Source organism: Cydia amplana, chromosome 3 (assembly GCF_948474715.1).
Source record: "Cydia amplana chromosome 3, ilCydAmpl1.1, whole genome shotgun sequence".
Taxonomy (NCBI): Eukaryota; Metazoa; Arthropoda; class Insecta; order Lepidoptera; family Tortricidae; genus Cydia; species Cydia amplana.
The window spans coordinates 14,041,920-14,062,840 of NC_086071.1; the positions used below are offsets into that span (position 1 = coordinate 14,041,920).

Below are 20,921 nucleotides of genomic sequence, written 5' to 3' on the forward strand. Positions count from 1 at the left end.
GCACTCATTGCCACATACTGACGGCTCGCGAATGTAGTCCTATGGAGTACCAGAGGACATACAGTTTGGTTATTGCGCTTGCTACATGCTTTCGAGGATAAAGGAAGATGTCGGTGTCTACGTAAAATGGTACGAAGGATGTACAGCTGCCTAACAGACAGAACACTACATACCTCGTACAGTTGTGTTGTCGGATATCTGTACGGTTTTGACGTAGCAACCTTTAGTACGGCACGCTGAGCGCGCTCCAACTTTAGCATAGCCGTTTTGCCAGCGGCCCCCCATACCGGAATACAGTAGGTGAGGAGTGATTGACACAGGGACGTATACGCCATCATTAAGGTCTTGAAATCAGCAGAGTTACGTAGTTGTTTAAAGACGAACATGAGTTTTCTAACACGGGAAGTCAAACAGTCGATATGAGTGTGCCAGTCTAATTTTTGATCGATCGTTACACCTAAGTATTTAATAGTGGAGGCTTGGGCGAGAGGGACGCAAAGACAGTTAGGTGAGGGAGACTGGCAAATATGGCTCTTTATGGTAAAGGGAGGTGGAGGTAGTGACGGGCTAGCGATTGCGAAAGGGATACATTTTGTTTTTTCTAGATTCAGAGTGAGCTGATTGGCTTTAAGCCATTGCATTACGGAATGTAGGCCTTTTTCTGCATGCATGCTCGTTTCAGCCCAATCAGATCCATGGAAGAGTAAGGCTGTGTCATCGGCGTAGGCTATAATTTTACAGTTATCGAGGGACATCTGGCATAATTGGTTTATGTAAATTTGGAACAGCGTGGGGCCCAAGATGCTACCCTGCGGGACTCCATAGCTTATGGTTTCTTCTCTACTGACGTAGTTGTCGATCTTTACAGATTGGGAGCGTTTAGACAGGTAGTCTTTAAACAAGTCTAGCGATGTTCCGCGAACACCCATGCTTTCCAATTTATGCAATAATATCGGGATTGACACAGTATCAAATGCCTTGGAGAGGTCTAGGAATATACCCATGCACCTACGTCTCTCATCTAGTTGGCAAGTTATAAATCCAGTTAGCTCAGAGACCGCGTCTTCAGTCGACTTTCCACGGATATATAGTTGCAAGAAGTGTGAAATCTGTCCACTTTTGACTTTTGTTCCTGGATAGGGAGGGGTATAAAATAGTGTGGTGGTGCGTTAAGGACGCAGCTAAAAGTTAGAGCGAGAAAGAGATATGTTGACCGCACCAGGGTCGCGGTGCGGTGCGGTAGTCTGTTATGGCTTTAACTCGCAAATGTTGAGGCCCGGGCTACATGCGTGAACATAATGCTCAAGCTAAATAAGTACACGCTCCAGTTACTTACAGCATGTGCATTTTACTTGTTAATAACACAAGCCCGCGCCTCTCCATGTGCAGGACTCGAATGCTTCTTTATATTGCTGTTGCCTTATTTTGTTGTACGGTTTACATGCGCCACGTGCAAATAATATTGTAAGCTCAAATAATACAAGAACCCACGCCCCGACTTTAAAAAAATGCACATGCCTTGGCTGTCAACTTTGACAGCTCCCTCCGGCGATTCCGGCCATGAATTCCGGCAAAGTTATGTTATGACTTACTCAAAAGAATATCTACGGAGGTTAAAATTAATATAATTCAAGTGCTCGTAATAACAACGTATAAATAAATCACTTTTATCGACGCAAAATGTACTCAAACATAATCCTGCAAAGGTTTGTCTCATATTCTAATTCCTTTTTCATTTATAGGTTATGGATTGACTGTATATTTATATGTTTTTGAATGAACATTTTCAGGCAATGGTCAAAGTTAGCGTGCTTGTGCCGTTATTCGTCGGTGGCGGAAGGTCAGCGGGCACCGCAGACTACCTCTAATGACGGGATATCGCCTCCGCCTCGTGTTCCCAGAGGCCCTACTGACATTCTACAGGCCTTAGCAGCTACTGTTGGACCAGACCCCACAGCCGCTCATTACAAGTAAGTTATTATATATAAAACTTTCAATTTATAAATAAATATTGTTATGTGACAATCTTACTCAGATCAAACTAGTAACACAGTAAGGCTTGTATTGTGACAATTTATATTTAAAACTAACTATAAAACGATCAAATAGCAAATGCCCTTACCAAAATTAAACGAAATGCCTGTGAATGATTGTTTACCTACCTTTTGATATTCAAGGACATGTGTAATATAAACATTCATATATTCCAATAAGGTTTTATGATGGTTATACCCTTGAATGCCACCACTATTAAGTTGTGGCAAATATACAATGTAAACAGATTCACTAATTCTGTTTACAAATTTTAAAAACTTTTATACTAAGACTTTGACAAACACTGTTGTTCAATAATTCAGTACATGGGTAACATTAAAGCCCTTCATAAATGCTTACTAATTTACAAATATTTGCATATGGAACGATATACAATGTAATATTTAATCAGGTACCATGATGACCCTTACCTCATCCCACTGTCAAACTACCGTAAGCGAGCCTATGCACTGTCAGCGGAAGCTGGCCGTAAAGCAGCCGCATGGATCAGGGACCAGCACTCAGACCTGTTTTCCACTCGCCAGTGGGACCCCCCGGGCAAGATGACCACTCCATACTTCAATGCTGATCCGAGAATAGAGGCCTTTGCGCCAAAACCCATTTACACAGATGAGATCAAGGTATTATATTAATTAAAAGAATTGTTTATCATGTAGGAATCAATAAATAGAAGCGTAAGTTTTTATCTACACTTCCAAGCTAACAAAACATAATTATACATGTATGTGAGCAACAAAATGTATTTCTATTTGAGTTTAATAACAACTGTGATTCTAAAAATGTTGTAAATTATGAGTTTTATGACAACAAATATGCCTGCCTGCTTTACAAATAATAAAATATGATAATATTATTATTAAAGCTTTATTTATTCCATAATTTTAACAGTTTTATGTATATTATTTGACATGAATTAGTTTTATATGGACCCCGTTTGGGTAAAAGCCTCCTCCAACCCATGCCATTTTACTCGGTCTTTGGCCGACTCCATCCAGCTTGCACCTGCGACCTTATGAATGTCTTCTGCCCAACGCCTTCGTGGCTTGCCTGGTTTCCTTTTTCCTTGTGCTATAGGCCCTGACCATGTTGTTGTTTTAAGTGTCCATCTTTTATCATTAAATCCAGCAATGTGGCCTGCCCATTTCCATTTTAGTCTCAGTGCATGTTGAAGGGAATCTGTGAGTTTGGTTCTCTTTCTTATATCTTCGTTTCTTACTTTGTGTGTAAAATATGATAATAAGGTAAATATAATTATTGCACAAAACCAATGTGTTGGATGGTATGACATAGAAAATCATTTTCATTTAAAAAAAATTGTAGCAATACCCCTTACACAAAAAGTGTGTGGCTTTTCCCCATATGTTTTATAAAATCCTGACTTAGAGCTCTCCTCCCTCTCAAACTGAGGTTAAATGGACAGATGAAACCTAGAAATCCAGTTGAATATCAGCCCTAATTCTACCCATTAACTCCCAGTTTATCACCTATAGCTGGTCAACCAAATCTTGTCAGTAAAAAAAGGCGCGAAATTCAAATGTTCTATGGGACGATATCCCTTCGCGCCTACATTTTTCAAATTTGCCGCCTTTTTCTACTGTCAAGATCTGGTTGACCAAGTTTAATTACTAATAGATCTTTATGAACTTACAGGTAACAGAAGAAGATTTAAGATACACAATAAGCAATGCTCTTTTAGAAGATTCTGTGAAAGTGTTCCAATTGCTTGGGGGATCAGAAGCAGTGAATGAGGAGCTAAAACTGGACTTCTTGCAGTTGCTTTGCTTTTGTAACGAGAAGGAGCTGGATTCTACTGAGTGGTTAGAAGAGCGGTGGTTCTCGGCAAATGCCAGAGAACGACAGGCCGCCACTTGGAGGTAAGTAAGAAATGTGTTGCCAGAGTGGCACCCATTGGAAGTGCACATCACTCCTACACTTGCTTGTATACAACAATATTTTTTGCTGTATGTTACCTAATAAATTTATTCTTTGGATATGAAAAAAGATACCAATACTATATCCTATTTGTTTCACCATAGATTGGGTGGCCTGGCCGACAAAATTTTTACATCAATGGAACCCAAAAGCCCAGAGGCATATTGTGCTATCATTCAAGGCATGGCGAAATACTATCAGGTAATCCTTCATACTTGTAAGTCTTGTAACGATAATTCATGACAATTATAAAACAATTGTAATATGTTTATATAGATCACTCTAGCGCAGGCACTATTGCGTGCTTTAAAATACTAATAGACGTTCGTACTTCGTACCGAACCGCCACTTGCGTCAGGTTCACATATTTCTTCCGCGCTTTCACCCATATCTGCGTCCTTATCAGACGTACAGCAAACCGCCTTCCACGCGATCGAACATGCCTCGGACTACACCATGTCGTTCGGTACGTACGTCTATTAGTACTATTACAACGTACATTATATTCATATGTGATTCGAGGGGCTACCGCGAAAACCGAAATTCGCAAATTGCGGGGATCTTTCTCTTTTACTCCAATGAAGGCGTAATTAGAGTGACGGAGAAAAATGCCCGCAATTTGCGAACTTCGATTTTCGCGGTTATAGCCCAGTACAGTTTTCTTTTTCGATTTTACATGTTGAGATGTTTTTGGCAGGAACTTGACCTCTATACTATCATGCTATTAAGGTTTAGAATTTCATTTAACTGAGGAGCTTCTATCAGAACCCGGAAGATGAGAATTAGTTATCAAACATGACATAGCTCAGAGATGCCATGCTTGTTTTTCACACATTCTGACATCTATTTACATATATGTTTTGTATGCTGTGTATGTAAATAACAACTAATATTTTCTTCCGTAGGCCGAAAGAGCTCACATGTTATATCAAGAAGCGCTAGAGAAAGGCATCCCACTTTCGACGGAGGTGTTCAACTCCTTGTTGAGTTGTATCGGATTCCTCAAAGAGGGCGCTGCTCTCCGAATGGACGCTCTGAAAGATCTGCTGAGGCAAATGGCTGAGCAGGTAACACTATGTCACCTAACTAATGAATTTAATCATATAGCACATAAATGCATCTATAGTTTTATATTTCTGGAGCCGTAAGCATCCAAGAGCTATTTAACAACTTTTAACATGTTATTGAACCCCCAAAAATGCAGGGAAAAAAGTTTCCCGCGTAGTGACGTCATCAAAATGGCGCCCGCCTCGTTTCGACAAAGTGCGAAGCGCATCCAAACTGTACTTGCGCGTGTCATATGAAAGCAGATTCACAGAATTTTCGATGTCGCTATTGACTTTTCTCGACAATTTATTTAGGCCATGGCTATATCACTTACTAGTATTGCACATCACTATGATAAAAAATTCTGTCATCCAGAACTTCCAGGAGACGATAAATACAGTAAGAACTTAATGGAAAAAAATCAATAAATAAATACCACATAAAAATCATTGTTAATTTAAATGGGTGGCATGGCACTCATTAAAAAACAGAGTTTAATAAGTAACCCGGAGCGAGCAACAAAACAAATGACAAGAAATAGTTGCAATTTTGAATGATTTATTTATTTATTTTTAAACTTTATTGCACAAACAAAAAGTACAACAGGCGGACTTAATGCCGTTATAGGCATTCTCTACCAGTCAACCATAGGGCGAAACAGAAAAGCGTCCATGTGGGTGCAGTGAGAAATAAACAGAAAAAAAACGTAACTTTCGAGCGAAGTAAAATATCTACATTCTAAATACCTACTATATACAGGGTGTCCCAAGAAGTAGTGATATACTGAAGCTGGGAGGTAGAGGACCTAGAGGGCTATCTGAATCACCCCCATGTATGTTCCGCGATTTTTCGTATTTTCGGAGTTATGATTTTTTTTAATTTTTCACCTATCGCCGAGTACGATGAGATTTTTATTTATGGTGACGTGAATTATTGCGGTAGATGCTTGATTTTTTATGTGTGCTAAGCTAATAGATAGGCCAATTCAGTATGGTAACATTTACTATCGTTAGATCTTTGAATGGAATTAAAAAAAATTTAATGCCAAAAAAGATAAAATTACCCAGTATGTTTTATTTTTTTAAGCGCCCTTAAAGTTGTGAACATACTGGGTAATTTTATCTTTCTTGGCATTATTTTTTTTTTTAATTCCATTCAAAGATCTAACGATAGTAAATGTTACCATCATGAACCTATAATATTACGGACAGAGTTTCGCTTACAACACAACTGTGATTCCAACATCCACCAGTTTCTAAGTATTTACGCGTGACACACACACACATTGACAGCCTACATCCACCAGTTTGCCGTCAGATGAATCGAAACGTCATTGAAGTAAACATGTCGAAGAAAAATATAAAATATGCCGGCATGCGTAGCTAAATCCTGCTAGAATTGTACCGATCGAAAGAAAAAAAGTCACGGAATAACTTTTCATACTTAAGTTTATCAATTAGTACGTAAAATCACGATAATTTGTTGTTTATAAATTATCAAACTGCAAAACAGGAGTGTGACCAGTAACATGAATAGGGTAATTTCCCGAAAGTAGGGTAATTGATACCCTTTTTATTAAATCATTATGTATTAAGAGATCATTTAGGTAAATGGTTAAATTATTGATTATGCATTTCAAACTAGGTCGGTATGGTAATTTCCCGATACTAAGGAGCGATACTTAACGTTTGTTTGTTATGTATTATAATTTTTTTGTTGAAAACCAGATATGTTTCAAGTTAAATGTATAAATTAAAAAACATGACGAACTGATTTCATTACGATGCTAAATATCATTAGGTATTGAAAATAATGTTTGCACAAAGTAATTGTGCAATATTGCGCATTTTCAAGACCTATAAAATCAGATACGTACACACCTTTTTTATTGTCTACGGTAAAACTGTCCTAATTTTTTTATTTGAAAACAAGGACGATATTAAAAATAATTGTTTCACCATTAGGGGAGAATTTGTGTTAAATGGTAACACTCGTCTACACGCACACATTCAAACCGTCCGCCATTGCAGTGTCACAGTTTGTCTTAGGTGACAGTCCGTCCGTAATATTCTAGGTCCATGGTTACCATACTGAATTGGCCTATCTATCAGCTTAGCACACAAAAAAAATCAAGCATCTACCGCAATAATTCACGTCACCATAAATAAAAATCTCATCGTACTCGGCGATAGGTGAAAAATTAAAAAAAATCATAACTCCGAAAATACGAAAAATCGCGGAACATACATGGGGGTGATTCAGATAGCCCTCTAGGTCCTCTACCTCCCAGCTTCAGTGTATCACTACTTCTTGGGACACCCTGTATAATTATGTTATAATACCTTATGACTAATGATTCACGGTTAGTTCCACTAGACTTATATCGACCGGGATATGAACCGTGATTACCTTTTGTACTGTTTGCGAGCTCCCGATATTTCGACGCAGTTACATGCATCTTGTTCACGGGTAACTGAAGATACCCGCGACAATACAAAAGGCAATCACGGTTTATATCCCGGTCGATATAAGTCTAAGAAATAGTTGATTTACCCATTATTGTCGTGCAGGGTATATCCCCAAACCAGCAGACCCTGAGCTCCTGCCTGCGGTCCATCTCCGCGTGGGGCGCGGGTCGGGCGCTGCAGCACCTCGCGCTTCAGGTCATCGCAGAGTTCCAGAAACTGGACATCCAGCCCGGCTTGTCGGCCTACTATTATCTGCTGTGCCTGTTTTGTAAAGAACGTAAGAATTATCACCACTATACATAGTGTTTTTTTTAATTGAACATAGAATAGAATCATCATAGAAGACCTACCTTTTTAATTAATGTCTATAGTTGGTCAAATCAATTTGTCAGTAAATAAGAACCAAGAAAACTATACTCATCCTTTTCTTTTGGGTGCTAGTACTAGTGTAAGACAAAGATAGTATGATTATCTCTATGTTTGAAATGAGACAGTCCTTTGACAAACTATACTGACATTTACAGATTTTGGAATTTACAGATCCCTTTTTATACTTTCTCTTAAATAACCTCGTAAACGGTGGCCCATACCTAAAAATGTTTGTTCGAATGGGCGAGCCTTAAAGTAAAAGACATATATTGTTTACAGGTGGGCCTCGCACAGATATATTGTCGCTGATTCTAAATGATTTGGAAAAGAGGGATAGTTTAGATGCCAAAGAAACCGCAGATACTAATTTCTTCATAACGGCTATGGGCGTGTGCAACGATCACTTACAGGTACATCTAAAATCTAAGTAAAATCGACAAATCAATATTAAGTATATTTTAACATAAATGTCAGTTTGGAGACAAGCATATCGCCGCCTGTACTTATCTTTCGAAAGTCATCTACTACTCATTGAAACGATTTTAATTAATTCAAACTCAACGTGCTTCCGTAGTTTTATTTTATCGCCTAGTCGCTATGACGACCGTCGGTCACCATGCATCATCGGTGTATTCCCATTTGTCCTCCCTGGCCCCTCGTGACCGCCGCCATACATCGGAGACAAATGAGAATGATTTATATGTTTCACCTATTTCCATCTGTGTCCAGCGGGCGGGACAAATGGGAATACACCCCATCATCAGATCATCCCGATGTCAATATCGCATTGTCACCAGTCTTTCAAATACATGAACCCATTCAAATGTAAGAAATTGGATCTAATTTCGCTTCCAACTTTGACCAAAAGTAACATGACTAACTACAGGCCTAGTTAAATGCCTAAAAGGTTGTGAAAAGTAAAGTAGATTATATAATATTCGGTTTAAAGATGTGATAGGCAGATGCGCGTATCTACACGTAGCCTCCCCCTGAAAACGCGCATCTGCCTATCACAAGATATTTCTTAATTATTAAATTAATTATACAATTTATTCTAGGACATAAATATGGCAGAGAGAGTACACGCTCTGCTGATGAAGGGAGACAACTATAAATTGGTCGGCGACGCTTACAAAGAGAGCATTTACTACAGACACTTCGTCACCGTAGCCTGCAGGTAAACATGTCACAACATGTCTGGTGTGTCGGTGTCCGATAAATAGGACCTTACTGCCGCTTATGTTATTTTCTCTCAGTTTAAGGTCGCATTTTCTCTTTTTTTTATAACAGGAAATGTTGCAATACCTATTGTTAATAATATTATAAGTGCATGTTATAATTATTATTATTACATACAGTGGGGAGGTGTACTCCTGACTTTGGGCAAACTCGGCTCCGTTCGGTTCAGCATTGCTCCGAGCAATTATTAGGGTTGACACACCTTGACGTCCTTTTGCGTGCACGACCACAGATAAGATAATGGCTTGAAGTTTGACAACCCTAAATAGGCGAAAGGGATAGTGCCTTGTTAGAAAGGGATATCTTGATTCGACCCTGAATCGCTGTCAATCTTCGGTTTGGTAGGAAGTGTCCTTTCTGTACGATAGTAATGTTACTTATTCTGTGGTACAGTCGGCCAAAAATGCGGTCTACCACCCTACGGTTGAGGTTCGTTTGAACGTCATGAGACAACAAGGTAGATTTACTTTAAACTCCGTTAGAAAAGTTAACCTTAGCGATCGTTGGATCTCGCAGAAATTTTTGTCAAAAAGTCAAAACTGGTAGACCACTTTCTTGGTCCACTGTACATATGTAAATTAATTCATCGACTACAACCTGTTTCTGTGGATTTGTTTAGGTTTTACTGGTTAATAATTTTCTAAAACATGTTCCTTTTCTCAGACACGCACCATTCGAGAGAACAACGGCGTTACTAGACACGTTAGTTCCTAACGTCTACGTCCCAGAGCCGTCCGTTATGGAAGAGGTTGGTTTAGAAATATGTGTGTTTGTCTTATTTTATCATGTGTTTTAACAGTGATATTATACAACTATAGATAGGTTATATATAAAGGCAATGATATTATAAGTCCAGATAGGTTACAAGCATTCCAAAATTGAGGTGCTTAAATTGTACAAATTGTACAGTTGCTCTTTAGCGTTTAGCGCCTAGGCAAGCTAGAACTGTGCACGTGCTAGTAAGCTCCCGCACACCGAAAGAGAAAGAGACAACCTTATGTTCAACAACAAGTGTAACGAAGATTAATGGTATGCTCAAATTAATTAACAAAAATACATTCATTCGTAGGAAATAAAATAAATATGGAAGTATCTTTGTGCTCCTCATGTATGAGTACAAAGTACAACTATCTATTAGTTATAGTTGGTCAAGCAAATCATGTCAGTAGAAAAAGGCGGCAAATTTGAAATAACGCGGGTTAGCAACACTACGTTTGAATTGTTCGGAAATCGCGTGTCATTTATATCTTATCTGTGGGACTGTTTTGTTTACATTTCATCGTTGTTCGACGACATTGCTGCTTTTGTTCCATAGAAGGTAGAACCCTATAGAAGTGGTATACGCGTGCCTCCGTAAGGGACAAAACATACGCAATGCAATACTATGATTGGTCGAATTTATTTGTTGCCCACCATAATCCATACTAATTTATGGTGGGGAATAAAATGTGAGACTATGACAAGGACAAACAATAATAGCGCTTTCACTGTTACTCCTACTAGTCCTACTGAAAGATACATAAGACTATCCCATTCGGTCATTTCCCCCCACCCCTCATGCCTGGTCCAGTTAAAATACTAGGTTCATGTTTTGTTCGTTTCCTAGGGATACCATACTTAAGTTTGCTTTACATTACTACTGACGTATCCAGCTTGACAGACTATATATAATCAATGATTTATAACTCAAGATAGGTTATAGGCGTGCCAAAATTGAAGCGCTTAACTTGTGACAAATTGGACAAGTTGCCTTTAGACGCGGCTGGACAAGCGAGAAATGTGCACGTGCTAACGAGCTCCCGCACACCGTAAGAGAAAGAGACGACCTTATGTTTAACAACGAGTGTGACAAAGATGGATGGAATGAGAAAATTAATCAAAAATAACAGATTTCTTCGTAGGCACAGAAATAAATAAGTATGGAAGTATTTTTTGTGTTCCTCAAGTATGAGTATAACCTATCTATGGTTATATAATATCATTGTATATAATATTATTGCATAAGGAGTCCCTATATTAAACCGTTGTAATTTGTGAACAGATAATAAAAACGCTGGAGGTGGGTGGCGCGGGCGCGCGGCTGGCGCGCGTGTGGTCGCAGCTCGTGGTGTTCGGGCTGGCCAAGCGCGCCAGCCTAGTCGAGCGTCTGCTGGACGCCATGGCCAACTGCTACCACTACCAGGGTAACATACTAATACCAGGCATATGGAACTCTCCGCGCGAGCTCGGATTTATGCCTACGAATCTCGTCCCGCCGGCGGTACAAAAGCCAGACCAGCCAGTTGGTTGCCACACGCGCTCACGCATGCACGTCACCGCGTCGTATTTTTACGACTTTCACGTTGAAGGTCACTCCATTGTATTTTTGTGTAGGTATCAAAACACCTACCGTTTGCGTTTTCTTCGAGAGATAAGTATCTGTTCGTAAGAACTATTATATAATCTGTGCTAATACTAGTTGACTCTGTGAGCTGTAGACCCCCGTGGCGGAGCCAGTTAGAGTAAGACCAAAGAAAGTCTGCAGCGCTAGATTAAAAGTAGTTTTTAAACATCGGTATGTGACAACACCACAGAAAATGGATTATATAGTCTTGATACTTGTGAAATTTCTACCATATTTTACCATTTTTTTTTTAATTAATATGTAGGTTGGGGGACTGTGACATTTGGCTTCATCAAAATTATTGTACCGCGAACACCGAAGTTCGCAAATTGCGGGCATCTTTCTCTTTTACTCCCATTAAGGCGTAGGTAGATTGACAGAAAAATTGCCCGCAGTTTGCGAACTACGGTTTTTGGAAAAACGAAATACCATTAAAACAATAAACGTTATATTAAATATAAATTTAAGCTTTAACTAGCAGGTACCCATGCCGTGAGCATAAGCATGGAGGTTGTGGGTTCTAGCTCGAAACCCGGCTAGTACCAATGAGTTTCTCGAAATGTTAGAGGAAGTTCATAAGGTAAGTATGCCTATACCTATTAGATGTGTTCAATTTGCTGTGAAACCTTAGTCTAAACCTATATTATATTATCTACATATGGTGCAAGTAGGTAAGTATTAAGATGTATCAGTCCACTTACCCGTCATCAACTCCAAATTTTGTAAACATTGTCGTTTTTGAGCTTGAATCGCCTCGTTCTGATTATTTACTAGTGTAAAATTATTCGTCATGCGGAAAAATAACTACCGCACGCCGGTTTTGTAAGGTTTCACCATGTTTTTTCCGTTCATCACAAAACACAACGAATATTTAAACGATTTTGACAAACACATACCATAGTGAATGGCGTTTACTGACTGCTAAAAAACATTGCCATATATAGTTTTTTAATTCGCTGTCAAATTATTGCGCTGCAGACTTTCTTTGGTCTTACTCTAGAAAAAAAAAACGGAATCGACAACAAAAACTCAGTCATCGAACCTGCTAACCAAATTTCACGAGAATCGATTGAGAAATGCGACGTGTACAGAAAAACAGCCGGACATGTGAAAGCATATTTGCCGAAGCTGAAACGGAGACCTTCGCATTCGCTCGGTCAACTAATAGGGTATATGACTGTATTTAAAATAAATTATTTCACACCATGCTTGAAATAAAGCAACAGATAATTATTAGAAAACCATAGATAGCAGATAGAAATATAAAAAGTAGATGAATAGACAGTGAACGTCACGATGTAATGTTTCATATAAATTCCATACTAGCAAATCATTTTGACAGTTCTAAAAAAGAAACTGATTTGACTATGTAGTAGGAAAATACCTTGTTGTTTCTTCACTGCCTAGCGTTGCTTCCCCCATGACAGTGCACCACATAAAACTCGCTTCGTTCAGCCGATTATAATAATAACTATGAAAACTGATAGAGTTAGACCAAGAAAAGTCTGCAGCGATTTTGATAGCCCACGCACTGCAAGTGTTATTTACACGTCATAAATTCATAGAAGTTTGACGTTTAAAATGACACTTGCACTGCGTGGGCTATCAAAATCGCTGCAGACTTTTCTCGGTCTGACTCTATGGCGTTATTCATAAACGGCTACTACCTTAATCAGTTGATGATCGTCGTTTGTCCCTATCTGTCGTTATGCCATAGAAATGGACAAACGATGATCACCAGCTGATTAACTTAGCAGACGTTTATGAATAACGCCGTTACTGTATAATAAAGTATATATAGTGTGTCAAAGTGGTCAAAGGACTGTCTCATTTCAAACATAGACAGAGAGAATCATAATATCTTTGTCTTACACTAGTACTAGCACCTAAAAGAAAAGGATGAGTATAGTTTTTTTGTTCGTATTTACTGACAAATTGGTTTGACCAGCTATATTACATGTTTAGAAGACGAGGTGAAGGCGCAGATGCGAGCGGCGGCAGCGGACGTGATCAAATTCGGCAAGCTGGCTGAAGAGCAGCAGGAAAGCCGGGAGATGCGCTCGCCTGTACAGAAGTGAGTCAAAATAGGGGAAATAATCCGTGTTACGTTACAAGCCATTTACGAAAATCAAATGAAAACAATACATTCGTTTTTTAGGCAGTCGTGTAAAAAAAGGGATATTTACACCCCTTTTTCCGTGTAGGTAAATTTTTTCATGAAAATTTGCGTTTGTAAAAAGATGTAACATTTCAATATAAAATCTACAATTTTGAGTTTAGCCCCTCTTAAACAGACTTTACACGCGCTGGGTCTGGGGCATACCTTTTAAATAGTAGCGTTGCATTGACGAATTTGAAGAACAAAACGTTAACCAACGGATTGACACAGTGTATGACTAACTCAATAAAATTGTTTTAACTCAAAAAACCGGTCAAGAGCGAGTCGGACTCGCATTCCAAGGGTTCCGTCTATTAAGTCCGACTCACGCTTCACTGCACATTTTTAATAGGTTTTCCTGTCATCTATAGGTAAAGAACTATTTTGAGTATTATTTTCAAAATTTTAATAAATTTTAAGACTCACGAGTGATCCTATAAGAGTTCCGTTTTTCCTTTTGAGGTATGGAACCCTAAAAAATGAAATAAATTGTCTTTTGAAAGAGAATATAGTAGATTTTTTTTTGTCACTTTCATTGATTCAAACAAAAACTGTTGGTTACACTTATCTCCGTTTCCCGCAGGCTGTCAGCGACAGCGCTCAGCAACATCATCGAGATGTGCTCGGACGTGCCGGACAAGTCGGACCCGATGTGGGACGTGGTGCTGGACACGCTGGACAGCTTACGGCGCGAGGAGGCGCCCGGCGTCCCCGCGCGCCCCGAGATCTTCGCCGAGACCGCCAAGAAGGCTGCCGCTGTCGGGAAACCGGCGGTTGCTGCTGTGAGTAACATTATACCATGTGGTCGCACGTGCCGGACAAGTCGGACCCGATGTGGGACGTGGTGCTGGACACGCTGGACAGCTTACGGCGCGAGGAGGCGCCCGGCGTCCCCGCGCGCCCCGAGATCTTCGCCGAGACCGCCAAGAAGGCTGCCGCTGTCGGGAAACCGGCGGTTGCTGCTGTGAGTAACATTATACCATGTGGTCGCACGTGCCGGACAAGTCGGACCCGATGTAGGACGTGGTGCTGGACACGCTGGACAGCTTACGGCGCGAGGAGGCGCCCGGCGTCCCCGCGCGCCCCGAGATCTTCGCCGAGACCGCCAAGAAGGCTGCCGCTGTCGGGAAACCGGCGGTTGCTGCTGTGAGTAACATTATACCATGTGGTCGCACGTGCCGGACAAGTCGGACCCGATGTAGGACGTGGTGCTGGACACGCTGGACAGCTTACGGCGCGAGGAGGCGCCCGGCGTCCCCGCGCGCCCCGAGATCTTCGCCGAGACCGCCAAGAAGGCTGCCGCTGTCGGGAAACCGGCGGTTGCTGCTGTGAGTAACATTATACCATGTGGTCGCACGTGCCGGACAAGTCGGACCCGATGTAGGACGTGGTGCTGGACACGCTGGACAGCTTACGGCGCGAGGAGGCGCCCGGCGTCCCCGCGCGCCCCGAGATCTTCGCCGAGACCGCCAAGAAGGCTGCCGCTGTCGGGAAACCGGCGGTTGCTGCTGTGAGTAACATTATACCATGTGGTCGCACGTGCCGGACAAGTCGGACCCGATGTAGGACGTGGTGCTGGACACGCTGGACAGCTTACGGCGCGAGGAGGCGCCCGGCGTCCCCGCGCGCCCCGAGATCTTCGCCGAGACCGCCAAGAAGGCTGCCGCTGTCGGGAAACCGGCGGTTGCTGCTGTGAGTAACATTATACCATGTGGTCGCACGTGCCGGACAAGTCGGACACGATGTGGGACGTGGTGCTGGACACGCTGGACAGCTTACGGCGCGAGGAGGCGCCCGGCGTCCCCGCGCGCCCCGAGATCTTCGCCGAGACCGCCAAGAAGGCTGCCGCTGTCGGGAAACCGGCGGTTGCTGCTGTGAGTAACATTATACCATGTGGTCGCACGTGCCGGACAAGTCGGACCCGATGTGGGACGTGGTGCTGGACACGCTGGACAGCTTACGGCGCGAGGAGGCGCCCGGCGTCCCCGCGCGCCCCGAGATCTTCGCCGAGACCGCCAAGAAGGCTGCCGCTGTCGGGAAACCGGCGGTTGCTGCTGTGAGTAACATTATACTATGTGGTCGCACGAGCCGGACAAGTCGGACCCGATGTGGGACGTGGTGCTGGACACGCTGGACAGCTTACGGCGCGAGGAGGCGCCCGGCGTCCCCGCGCGACCCGATGTGACTTGGGTGACGATTGGAAACTAGCGACCCGCCCCGGCTTCGCACGGGTTAACAAATTATACATAAACCTTCCTCTTAAATCACTCTATCTATTTAAAAAAAACCGCATCAAAATCTGTTGCGTAGTATTAAAGATCTAAGCATACATAGGGACAGACAGCGGGAAGCGACTTTGTTGATGTCATCTTTCGAAAGTGGCATCCAGAGAGTGTCATTAAATACTGTTTTTTTTTTTATGCTAGTCATATAACCCCAAAAAGAGGGATTAGACAGTTTCTTTTTTTGTTCTACTATTACTAACAAAATTGGTTTAGACTATAACTAGTGCAACTTATAGACGGCGGTGACATACCTCGCCGAGTGCGGGTTCGAAGAGGCGGCCCCGGCGTCGGTGGAGGCGCTGGCCGTGATGCTGAACCGGCCGCAGGAGGACGTGGTGCTGCTGCTGCAGAACCCTGAGGGTCTGGCCGCGCTGCACCCCTCCGCCGCAGTCGCCGCTGAAGCCTACCATCTGTGAGTACCTCTTACACACGGCGGTGACATACCTCGCCGAGTGCGGGTTCGAAGAGGCGGCCCCGGCGTCGGTGGAGGCGCTGGCCGTGATGCTGAACCGGCCGCAAGAGGACGTGGTGCAGCTGCTGCAGAACCCTGAGGGCCTGGCCGCGCTGCACCCCTCCGCCGCGGTCGCCGCTGAAGCCTACCATCTGTGAGTACCTCATAGACGGCGGTGACATACCTCGCCGAGTGCGGGTTCGAAGAGGCGGCCCCGGCGTCGGTGGAGGCGTTGGCCGTGATGCTGAACCGGCCGCAGGAGGACGTGGTGCTGCTGCTGCAGAACCCTGAGGGCCTGGCCGCGTTGCACCCCTCCGCCGCAGTCGCCGCTGAAGCCTACCATCTGTGAGTACCTCTTAATATACTTAACCCGTATCCGACTATTGGCACACAATAAATTATTATTTACTAAAGTCTATTTTTTATTCGGTAGGCTAAAATAGACTTTAGCGACCCGCGCCGGCTTCGCACGGGTTAACAATTATACAAAAGCCTTCCTCAATCACTCTATTTTAAAAAAGCGGCCAAGTGCGAGTCGGACTCGCCCATGAAGGGTTCCGTATTTAGGCGATTTATGACGTATAAAAAAAAAACTACTTACTAGATCTCGTTCAAACCAATTTTCGGTGGAAGTTTACATGGTAATGTACATCATATATTTTTTTTAGTTTTATCATTCTCTTATTTTAGAAGTTACAGGGGGGGGACTAGATATGAGCGCCGATAGGCATATAGCCGGCGGCGGCGCGCCGGTCAAAATTGGTCGGCGGCGGCGGCGAATCGGCGGCGTGGCCTTGAAATACCTTCGATTAATGAAAAAAGAATTCAAACCAAAATTTTACCGAAAAAACATGTTTTTGCTGTAAGAAAGTTACGAAATAAATGCATTTTTTATTTTCAAGGATAATTTATTGAATAATGGTACGAAAAAAATTGATATCGTATAAACTGTGGATAAGCGGTATCGCGCGGCATCAGAGGCGGTCTTAATCATGGCGAGGCTTTGGCCGGAAGATCTTAGCGAGGCCCTTATCTTTTGTATTAAGTTAAAAATTGCGGATTGACTGTATCAGGGAAACGTCTTGTCGACAGTAAAAAAAAAAACGAGCTCCGTCATTAACCAATATCGACCAAACAAAACCGATTTATGTCAAAAAGTAAGGCCCAATGCCGAGCTTCATATAACACCGAAGACTTGATTTCGACGCCTCCCAATGCGAGGCCAGAGGATGAGCTGCAAGTAAGCATACAGCTAAGAATCGAACGCCAAGTGTAAGCTTGGCTGACGGCTGAACGCCTGGAGCATTGAGCTGCGAGAGAGCAAAACTTGAAATTTCAACAGTGGCCAAGTTTAATTGAGACCCGATTCCGACGCCCTTCCGTGTGAAGCCAACGGCCCGGACATTTGGACGTGAAAACGCTTAAAATCTCAAAATTAACCCCATTTTATACCTTTTAAAGACGTTTAACCATGCTTGCAATGGTTAAATTCGCGGTAAATGACGGATGGTTAGCTGGCAAAATTAGTTATGCATTGGATCGGTAATCCAAAGATGTGGGTTCGAGTCTCACGTTAGCCAGAGTTGATCACAGTAAATTTTTTCATTGTGATTGACATGTCTAGTGTATATATACAATCTATAAATTGTAATGTGGAACGTTCCACAATAAAACTGGAAGGTAATCAGTATGTTTATTACAAGCATATTGATGTTAAAATTGATATTTAATAATTTCGTTTCCCCAAGACTAGTAGCGCGGTTACTAGACAGATAAGTTTGCATTTGCCTTCGATATTTTTGAATTATATGGGCCTACAATACCTTTTCAATGCCTATAAACTATTCGAAGTGGCGCCGTTAATGATCTAAACTCGATTAAAAATATATTATCTGATTCTGAAAGTAGTAGTAACTACCAAGGTCACGCCGATGCCACGCCGATAGCGCAACGTCGGCGGCGGCGGCGCGAAAATTTTGTCGGCGGCGGCGGCGCGCCGGCGCGGCGCTCATATCTAGGGGGGACACACATTTTACCACTTTGGAAGTGTCTCTCGCGCAAACTATTCAGTTTAGAAAAAAATGATATTAGAAACCTCAATATCATTTTTGAAGACCTATCCCTAGATACCCCACACGTATGGGTTTGATGAAAAAAATTTTTTTGAGTTGCAGTTCGAAGTATGGGGAACCCCAAAAATTTATTGTTTTTTTTTCTATTTTTGTGTGAAAATCTTAATGCGGTTTACAGAATACATCTACTTACCAAGTTTCAACAGTATAGTTCTTATAGTTTCGGAGAAAAGTGGCTGTGACATACGGACGGACAGACAGACGGACAGACGGACAGACAGACAGACAGACATGACGAATCTATAAGGGTTCCGTTTTTTGCCATTTGGCTACGGAAGCCTAAAAACCGCATCAAAATCCGTTGCGTAGTTTTAAAGTTATAAGCATACATATAGACAGACACCGGGAAGCGACTTTTGTTTTATACTACATATTTAGTGATTCTATCAAAACGCGTCTATTACGACAGATATGAGTGCTAGGTGGCGCAAGCGCGAGCCGTCCGTTCCGTAGCGGTGCGCGGCAACTACTATGGCTAGACACCAAAATTGGTGTGGGCCGCATGTACTTGTAGGTACTTGAAGTGACGCGACGAAATCGCGAAGTGAGCCACGCCGGCCATTGGTGAAATTGGTTGAACAAGGGTTGGTGGCCTAATGATAAGCGTGCCGCTTCCAAACCGAATGTCGCGGGACTCGCGGGTCAGCCCCGACTTGTATCAATGAGTTTCTTGAAACTGACATACGTACGAGATATCATTTGATATCTACGGTGAAGGAAAACATCGCTAAGAAATAAAAAGCGGCCAAGTACGAGTCGGACTCGCCCATGAAGGGTTCCGTATTTAGGCGATTTATGACGTATAAAAAAAACTACTTACTAGATCTCGTTCAAACCAATTTTCGGTGGAAGTTTACATGGTAATGTACATCATATATTTTTTTTAGTTTTATCATTCTCTTATTTTAGAAGTTACAGGGGGGGGGGGACACACATTTTACCACTTTGGAAGCGTCTCTCGCGCAAACTATTCAGTTTAGAAAAAAATGATATTAGAAACCTCAATATCATTTTTGAAGACCTATCCATAGATACCCCACACGTATGGGTTTGATGAAAAAAAAATTTTTGAGTTTCAGTTCAAAGTATGGGGAACCCCAAAAATCTATTGTTTTTTTTTCTATTTTTGTGTGAAAATCTTAATGCGGTTCACAGAATACATCTACTTACCAAGTTTCAACAGTATAGTTCTTATAGTTTCGGAGAAAAGTGGCTGTGACATACAGACGGACAGACAGACGGACAGACAGACAGACAGACAGACATGACGAATCTATAAGGGTTCCGTTTTTTTGCCATTTGGCTACGGAACCCTAAAAACGGACTAGTTCCAATAAGCCTTAGTTTCTCTGGGCTGGATGGCGGTCGCTTTCATACAAACTAGTGCATATGCAATTATGCACATACTTGCTGAGACGATAAGGTAGCCGAGCGGATGCCAGGCTCCCCAAGTGCCGAAACAATTCCAAAGTTCTTTATAAGGCATAAGAATGTCAGAAAATATGCGAAATTGAACCGTATCACTTTGAAAAAAAGTTCAAAATCATGTCGGAAATATTCCATCTGCTTTATAAAGGCTTAAGTAATCAGGGTCGTAATTTCAGGGCTAAGACTGGAACACCTATGAGAGAGAGGGACGCGTCGAGGTCGAGCTCCAGCTCGGACAGCAGCGACTCTTCCTCCGACGACGAATAACCACTCATTAAGGTATAATTAAGTAGTTTATTTAATAAAATATATAGATTACACTATCTTTTATTTTACCTTTAGCAAAAATCTAGAGACAATAGATATGAGGAAATATACAAATTATAGTAAACTAATAATAAAATTATACCTCTAAAAACACACGATTGACAAACTTTTTTATCCATATACTTGTCTATCTGCGAACATGATCAACTAATCACTCTAAAAATATTAGTATGATAATATTCACAAAGTTAAAACCTAAACCGATCTCTAAAAACTCACTTATTACCCTTGAAAAACTATTTGGAGTCGCCTAGTTTACCAAAACCGCAAAAAAATATTATTATTACCTTCACATAAGACTCACTTTCAAACGCTTACATGAAAGTGTGTGTTTGTTGTCAAGTTTCGGAAGTATAACAATGAGCGGTGACCGCGCCACTGACACGGACCCATTTCCCTTTGTGCGCTAACAGTGCTAATTGACACCCATTGAAGAGTTTTCAAGAAAGCTGGTGAGTTTGCGACCGTTAGTTGCGCTCTGAACGCTAAAGCGGCATATACCTACTGTGTTTTTATTTCTCATAAAATGTTTAAATCAAAAGTGTGCGTTATATTTGCGCTGGTTGTGGTAAGTCGATTTTTTTTATAATTCCTAATTATTTAAAGTAGCATTTTCAGGTTGTTTTTGTTAAAAGTTGTTCAGTATA

The 20,921-nt window shown here is 41.9% G+C and overlaps 1 protein-coding gene across 1 annotated transcript; it reads left to right on the forward strand.

Moving 5' to 3' along the window:
- The first annotated feature begins 1,580 nt into the window (after positions 1–1,580).
- Positions 1,581–20,265, forward strand: LOC134662837 (small ribosomal subunit protein mS39). The gene is made up of 15 exons (XM_063519160.1): positions 1,581–1,706; positions 1,791–1,970; positions 2,447–2,675; positions 3,706–3,929; positions 4,092–4,188; positions 4,893–5,054; positions 7,605–7,779; positions 8,151–8,281; positions 8,930–9,048; positions 9,774–9,858; positions 11,152–11,293; positions 13,459–13,567; positions 14,235–14,433; positions 16,173–16,348; positions 20,124–20,265. The coding sequence occupies exons 1-15, from the start codon at positions 1,681–1,683 to the stop codon at positions 20,212–20,214; spliced, it is 2,145 nt and encodes a 714-aa protein (XP_063375230.1). The 5' UTR covers positions 1,581–1,680; the 3' UTR covers positions 20,215–20,265.
- Positions 20,266–20,921: the final 656 nt, after the last annotated feature.